This window comes from Dermatophagoides pteronyssinus, unplaced genomic scaffold (genome assembly GCF_027571235.1).
Source record: "Dermatophagoides pteronyssinus isolate colony J.1.1.1.1 unplaced genomic scaffold, Derpt_VIB-CSIC_2022.12 sq0030, whole genome shotgun sequence".
In the NCBI taxonomy this organism is placed as follows: Eukaryota; Metazoa; Arthropoda; class Arachnida; order Sarcoptiformes; family Pyroglyphidae; genus Dermatophagoides; species Dermatophagoides pteronyssinus.
Window position 1 is genome coordinate 224,596 of NW_027461554.1, and position 8,425 is coordinate 233,020.

Consider the following 8,425-nt stretch of genomic DNA (forward strand, 5'->3'; position numbering starts at 1 on the left):
AATAAATGACGTACATAGATGACGTTCACACAAATGAAATGAAATGAACGAAATTAATTTCATTTCATTTCATTTTTGTTTCAATTTATTCAATTTGAAAAATGAAAACATTGTTTAAATTTTGTCAGATTAAAGTATTCTTTGTTCAAATTTTATTTTATATAGTTAATTTTCCAACAACAACAACAACAACAACAATAAAAGAAACTCCGAACGAACAAAATGATGAATGAGATGCAATTTGGAACAGATTTCTTTTACTTTTTTTTCTTCTGATTACTTAAAGGCTTATAAATAAAAAAATTCTTAGGATGAAAATCTTTAATCTTCAATTTTTTTTCTCTCTTTTTGTCGTTTTATAATCATTTCTTTTTATTGAACTTAAGATTTTTATTTGATTGATTAATTCTTATTACAGAAATTGGAACAAAATTCTTTTCATAAGGATTATCATTATTATTATTATTATTATAATCATACGGATGACTAACAAATACTGATTTGGTCAAACTAACTAAGCGAATATTATCCTAGTTTCCATTTCAATGTTATCATCAAAAACATTATTGTTGCCTTGGAACCAAGCAACAACAACAATAACAACAACAAAAATGTCAATAACGATTGTCAATTTGACATTTTTACTTCAAAAATACACATTGTGTGTATGTATGTATGTAATATGAGAATTGAAATTGAATTTTTTTTCATTTTGAAATGTCCATCAAGAATGAAAACAAAACAAAAAAAACAACAACAAAACAAACGTTCACTTACAGTTTTATATTTGTATTTTATTTAGAATATTTTTAGAATCAGAAGAATATTCTATATGTGTGTTTGTTGTTTTTTATTTGGCCATCAAGTTGTCATTCTAATCAACTTTACGTGTGTTTTGTTGTTGTTGTTGTTGTATGTCAACATAGATCCAGGATCATTTAAAAGCAATAACAACATTTAAAAAAAGAATTTGTTGTTGTTGTTGTTGTTGTTATGAAAATAATATTCAATAAAAATGCATTGATGCAGAATATTTCTCTTTTTCTCACTCTCTCACCCTTGTTTTTGTTGATCCATTGTCAAACTATGATGATGATGATGACAAAATATCAATATGTGTGTGTGTGAGAATCGATTATTTTCATTCATTTTGTCGCTGTTGTTGTTGTTGTTGTTTTGTTTCAGTCATTCAATCATCAAATTTTAGTTTAGTTTAGTTTAGTTTATTTTTTTTTTTTCATTCATATTATATATGCATTATATAATAATATTTTACACTTGATATCACACATATGATTTTTTTTTTTCTATATGTTCACTTTTCATCATCATCATCATCATAGCCTTGTGTAAACATTCATAGAGAAAGAATTCGTAAATAAATCCTGTTGACCATGTACACATTCTGTTACATTGAATAAAAAAATGGCCAGCGGTGTGTGTTTGTGTGTGTGTGTGTGTGTGTATTTGCCGATGATTGACTGCTTGACTCAATGAAAATAATTTGGATTTCTTCTTCTTTCTTCTTTTTTTTTTTTTTTTTGGGAAATCCAAATTCTTTATTTGCTTTCATTTTACTCCTGCTCCAATGTATATTTTATTATTAAAGTTTTTTTTCACTCATTCACTTTACTCACTTTAGTTACTTGAATTTAAATTAAGAATTTTGTTGTAGTTCTTGTTGTTGTTCGTTTGCTTGATTCTTAGGGTAGAAAAATTTTAATTTATTTTTTTTTCTTTTTGCTACCATATTTGAAAAATTGAGTGATAGAAACGAAGAGAAGAAAGAAAGAATTTGTATGTGATACAAATTTCCAAAAAAAAATGGTTACAAATATTACCATCCATCCATTGGAGGGAGAGAGTGAGTGAAAGTGAAAGTGGAAAAAAAATCATCAATTTTATTTCAAAGAATGGGGTGTGTGCATGAACACATCACATCACCAAGACAGTTATTCTATTATTATTATTTTATTATTGAGCATATGGAATTTCATTCATTCGTGCTACTAAATATCGATTGTTTTCTGATTTCTGATTTTTTTCCTATAGATTCCAATTCTGCTTTTTTGATAGAATTTTTTTCTTCACATAAACATTGTCAACAATATTGAACAACAATATCCATCATCGTTATCAATCAATAATAAATTAAGGTTGTTTTTGGCTTGTTTTTTGTTGTTTTCATTCATTCATTTGATATTCTTGATTCTGTTATGTAATTACATTTTTTTTTCTTGAATATTGTATCCAATTTATAAATAGATTGAAAATGATGATGAATAAAGTGTGATTTTATTTTAAGTTGTTGCTGTGATAACATCTTTTTTTTGCATACAATTTTTGAATTTCAATAAAAAATTGATAGGTCAGAAAAAAAACTATAATAATTTTCATGAATTTTTTATAAATTTTTTTGTAAAAAAAAATTCAAAGAAAAAACTTTTGCTTTCAATACTGTGTGAATACTTGTGGCCCGCTTGACAATTTGTAAATTTTTTTTGCTCGTTTTTTTTCGGCCAAAATATTGATTGATTTCCAATCGATAACAACTGGTGACAACAGAAAAACAACATTTGATTTCTAATACCGAATAGTGAAACCGAATTAATTCACATATGAAAGAATTTCATTTCAAATTTATTCGAATCGATGGTAAACATCTTTTTTTTCGGATTCTATTGCTGCTATTTTTTTCGTTTTGTTTTTGTTTTTGTACGATTGAAAATATCCATCTACCAAATGGATTGAAAACTTTTTTTTCTCTGGCTCGTTTATATATTGATGTTCCAAATCTTTTTGGATCGAAATTCTTTGAATTATTCCTTTCTCTATCTTGTTCGGTGTTCAATAATGTTTTACTTAGCTATAATAATAATGATGATGATGATGAAACATAAAATTCAATTTCAAATCAATTTCTCATCATCACTTTATCATTTGATGAGTGAATGGTACATTATAATGTTTTTCTCGTTTTGTTTTGTCTTCATGGATGGATGGATAGACGATAGTTCGATGGTTTGATGATGTTGATGAAAATTGACAACCAAATACAAATAAACATGTAGAGATAGAGATAGAGAAAGAATAAAATGACAAAAGCATCATTGTATCGAATAATAATAATAATAATAATAAAAAAGAAACAAAAATGTTTTAAAATGATTATTGTTTTTTATTTTTATTTTTTACCAGTTTAGCTATTTATTTATTGATTACTTATCGATTATAATCGATACTTTTTATTTTATTTTTTTTGTTTTGAAAAAAATGAAACCAATTTTCTTACACAAAGTGTGTGTTTGTATATACAGCTGATGTTTCTAATACGGACGGAAGGAGACGAAGCACAAAGAAAAAAGAAAATATTTCAATTTCAATTGCAGAATTTTTTAGTCTGCATTGGCGCCATAATAAATGATAGTAATGGTAGTGGTATAAAAACCGTATAACTTGAAACAAAAAATGTTGAATTTCGTCATTGCAGACATCATCAGCCAGAACCAAAAAGAGGAATATATATTGAGAAGAAAGAGAAAACAAAAATACCAGAAGAAAATATACATACACATTTTATTTATCAACATCATCATCGGTCTCTCCGGTCTTGATTCAACAACAAGACAACAAAACATTGATTCAGTGTGATAAAGTTTTTTCTCTTTTTCTCTCTCTCTCTCTCTCACTCTATACGGTCCAGTTATTTATTCATCCATCTATCCATCCATTTTATCCATCCAACAAATAAAGAAAAATATATATATTTTCAGTTATAATCACAGTGATTCATCATCATCATCATTCTCGATGATGATGATGAACAAAATCACGAGCGTCAACACGAAACCGGACGGATATATGAAGAATATCTTCTTGTTGTCTTTCTTCTCATAACAAAGTGTGTGTGTTGGTGTGGATGAATGTTTGCTTGTTTTTTTTTGTTTCTTGCCTTTTGAAACATTCAAGTCAACATAGTTTTTCTTCATTTTCATAATCATATTCCTGAATCATAAAGATGATATGAGATTTTCTTTTTCTTTTCTTTGTTTCGATGGTCATTTCCCTTGTTGTTGTTTTATCACGATTATTCATCCAGGCATTCATCAAATACTTGATTTGATGTAATTTATGCTTGTTTTTTTTAGTGTTCGGTGTGTGTACACGTGCTTCATTTACAAAAATTTGTGATATTTGTTGTGTGTTTTATTTTCAAATGAAACAAAAAAAAAACTTTTCACCTTCTCGCCAGAACAAAACGAAAAAATAAATTTTCATCTTTTCAATTGGAATTTAACAAATCTGGATTTTAGTGGATGAAAGTTAAATAGTTGCATAATCATCATTTCCATCCCCCCCATTCAACTACCAACAACAAATTCATCCATAAGTTGATTCAATGGAATTAAACAAAAACAGAAAAAAAAGTTTAAGTTTTTCACAAATATTTTCAACAAACATCAAGCAATCACAATGTTGTATACCAAAAAAAAAAATTTTATGGAAAACAAAAAATTTTCCTGTAACAATGGAACAAAAAGAAATATTTCTCGAAAATAGAAAAAAATGAAAATTTCATTTCAAATGTGTGTGTTTATTGGATTCATCCGCTTTTTTTGTTTGTTTCAAAACAAAGTCAGTAAGATCGAATCTGTATGAAACAAAATGATGAAATTTACAATAACAACAAAAACAATAACAAAAAAGAAGAAAAAAAATTTCATATTTTTTTTTTGCTAAATTGAAATTTGAGCATCAACATCATTGAACATTGTGCAACAACAACATTCCATTGTTTTGTAAATTCTTATCACCATTGATAATAATAATAATAATAATAATATACACCAGAAAGTGCGAGAGAGGGAGAGGGGAGAGAGAGAGAGATAAATATATTTTTTTTAGTTTTTTGTTTTTGTTTTTTTTTTTGGAAACATAGAAATGGCTTCAAGCTATGGAAAACGAACATGGTTCCATGAATTAGTTGGCATCATTTCATTGGTATGTTTCATTTTATTTTATTCGTTTCTCTCCATTCTCCATTCATTGAACCAAATAAAAATGTTTTTTTTCTCTCTCTCTCTCATTTCATTGAAAAAAAAGAGAGATCAAGAATTATTATCATTAGTTTCAACTTTGTAGAAGATAATAATAATAATAATAAATTTAAATTTTTAAGAATAATGACATGATAGATGTGTGATTCTATTTTTTTTACGAATGTGTGTGTGTGTGTGTGAGTGAGAATGGATTTTGAATGTAAAATTCTTTTTCGGTTATTTTAATGTAAGAGAAAGAAAAAAAAACTAATAACCAAAAGAAAATTATATGCATTATAATGATGATGATGATGAGAATAATATTGCAAGACCAAAATATAAATTCTTTTTATTTAAAACGAAAAAAAAAGAAAAGAAAAGAAAAGATATTCTCTTTACACATAGGGATCAAATTCATTGCGTAAGAATATTCTGTTTTCTTTTTTTCAATTTTCATTTTCATTTCATCGATTTAAGATTATAATATACGTGTGTTGGTGTTGGTGCTGGTATTTGAGTTCAATTTCAATTTTTCCATTTGATTTTCTATTTTTCAAAATATTCAATTTTCGTTTCGTTTCGTTTCGTTTGAGAAAAAAAAACAAATTTTTCATTTTATTCCACTTCATATTTTACTTATTTACTTGTTGTTTTTATTTATTCACTACTAGAATTATTTTGCAAATAAATATATATCGATATTGAATTTTTGTGTTTTTCTTTTTTCTAGCTATCAATGATTGCCTGTTTTTTAATGTTGGATCATAAACCCTGTCAAATACCGTTGTTGCCTCGTGAAGAATTATCTCGTTGGACTACAAAACCAATAACCGGTACTGAAATATCAACAAAATCATTACGTGAAAAAAATCAAACATTAATTGCTGAACAGATGGAATTATTTATTGAAAATTATTATGATTCATTACAAATATTTCAGATTATAATTGGTTGTTGGTCGATTATTATTATGTTATTTGGTATAATTAATATTGTGCCCAAACATGAAGATTTTAAAGTGATGACTATTTTGCTCGTAAGATTTCATTTTCTTTTTTTTCTTTTTTATTTTGTTTTTGTTTTTAATGATCAACCAATTTGAATAATTTTCTCATTCTGATTTTTTTTTTTTCGTTTTCTCGCTAATAATCACTCGCACACACACACAGATGGTATTAATTATGGGATTTGCAGCCCTATTTGCCTTTTATACAGCATTTATAGCATTCCATAAACCATGCCGTGCATTGACAACAACAACAACAACCTCTTCAACTTCAACTACCAGTACAACAATAAAACATCAACAAGAAATAATTCCAATGACACGTGCTAATTTACGACAATTACGTTATTATTATAGCCAACAATTATTACAACAACAAAATAACAGTAACCATAATCAACAACAACAAGGCCTTAAATCAAAGATATTAAATACAATTAATAATAATAATAATAATGTAAATAATCAACAACAACAACAACAAAAAAATAAATTTTTAACAACAATATTATCAAAATTTTGGTTCAATAATAATAATTCAAATCAAACAAATATTATACAATTACCATCATCACCGGATCAATTAATTTATATGTTAGAATTTCGTTCAATAAAAGATAAACGTCCTGTTAATGTTTTTGAAGATGAAGATGATACAATGATACGTATAACATTAATTAATTCATTGGTTGGTTTTATATTATTATGTTCAGATTTTTTATTCTTTTTTGATTCAAGACAACATATGATTGAATGGCGTAATTAATTGAAGAAGAAGACAAAAAAAAAATGTCTCTTCCTCTGATCTATTATTATTTTCAGGGAAAAAAAGAAAGAAAATTATAAAATCTAATTTAAAATCAAGATGAAGAACGGAAAAAAATGAATTGGGAAAAATCTATTGGGAAAAATTAAATTCAGAAAATTTCAATCTTTTTTTCCTACAATAATAATAATAATAACGATAATCATTCAACTGTAATATACTGTATAAGGAACAGATAATCAACATTATCATCAATGGAAATCAGTTGAATTTAATATGAATTTTTTGTCGCATCGATGAAGATGAAATCATGAAAAAACAAAAACAAAAACAGAATGATAAATTCTTGAATCAAATCCTTTTTCTTTCTTTCTTTTTTTTTCATTTTCTTATCGAATGATTATAATAACCGGTTCCAAAATAAATAAATAAATAAAATGTAATTAAAAAAAAAAACAATGGTAATTACTAATTTCAAGTTATTTAATGTTGTTGTTGTTGTTGATAATCATTATCATTATTGAATTATTATTATCATTATTATCTTTAACTTTTCATTCGATGAATGATGATAATTAAGTTGTTAAATGGATTTCTATTCATTTTATTTAATGGGAAATATATATCACTTTCTGTTTTCTATTACTTTTTCATTTCGATCTTTAGTTAGTTTCAGTATATACAATTTACAAGAATCAATTCTTTGTTTCTATTTTTGTTATCATCATCATCATCATTATTATCTGTGTAGGTATCAATTTCTTTTAAATTACATTTGGGAATTCAAAAACAATTTCAAACATAATAACGATAACGATGACGATAATGTGTTTATGTGTTTGTTCTGTTTTGTTTTGTGTTTGTTTTTCCGAAAATTGTTTAAAATGAAAATCAATCAATTTGAAAAAAATGGTGACCATTGAGAATTTGATTAATTTCCAGCAATTCAAAGTGTTGAATTAAACACGATTGTTTAAATACGATGAAAAATTTATCAAAACAATTAAAATTAATTGATTTGAAATTTTGTGAACAGTTGTTTTTCACATCATTGATGAAAACAAAACAAAAAACAATTAACCATTTTGCCTAATACATTTTGTTTTTGTTATTTTCGTTGTCCATAGAGAATTTGAAAAATTGTTTCTTTTCCATCATCATCATCATCATTTAAACTTTTATCATTTCAATGATTTTCCCGATTCGATCAAATCGGAAATGTTTTTTTTTCTTCATTCGATCATCATCATCATCGTGATCAAAATGTAGAAACAAAAATTGTTTGTTTACTGTTGATCATCCAGAAAATGGATCCTTTATAACCAATTTTTTTCATCATCATCATCATCATCCATTTCAAACATTGATATTGAAAAAAAAACGAAATATATTTTACGTTTTTTTTTTGCTGATAAAATCCTGCCATTCAAGTCTGTAAAGTTTTCATCAATAAACATTTTTACAACAACAAAAAAAAGAAAAAATGTTTCAACAAACACAAACAAGACTCAGTCCAAAACCCGAAAACAAACATCCCCGAGAACAAGAAACATTAAAAATCATCAACAACCGGAATTCATTTTATTCATTCATTTGTAGCAAAAAAAAGAAGCG

The 8,425-nt window shown here is 25.9% G+C and overlaps 1 protein-coding gene across 3 annotated transcripts; it reads left to right on the plus strand.

Annotated features, from left to right (window-relative positions):
• Window positions 1–3,352: 3,352 nt before the first annotated feature.
• Window positions 3,353–7,221, plus strand: LOC113789743 (uncharacterized). Of its 3 annotated transcripts, none has more exons than XM_075823505.1 (4): window positions 3,353–4,799; window positions 4,940–5,001; window positions 5,770–6,075; window positions 6,209–7,221. In XM_075823505.1, exons 2-4 carry the CDS (start codon window positions 4,942–4,944, stop codon window positions 6,809–6,811), a joined length of 969 nt encoding a protein of 322 aa, XP_075679620.1. In that variant the 5' UTR covers window positions 3,353–4,799; window positions 4,940–4,941; the 3' UTR covers window positions 6,812–7,221. The 3 variants fall into 3 exon arrangements, with proteins under 3 accessions (XP_075679620.1, XP_027195121.2, XP_075679621.1); XM_075823506.1 differs by having other exon boundaries at window positions 3,605–3,645; XM_027339320.2 differs by having other exon boundaries at window positions 3,359–5,001.
• The last annotated feature ends 1,204 nt before the right edge of the window (window positions 7,222–8,425 follow it).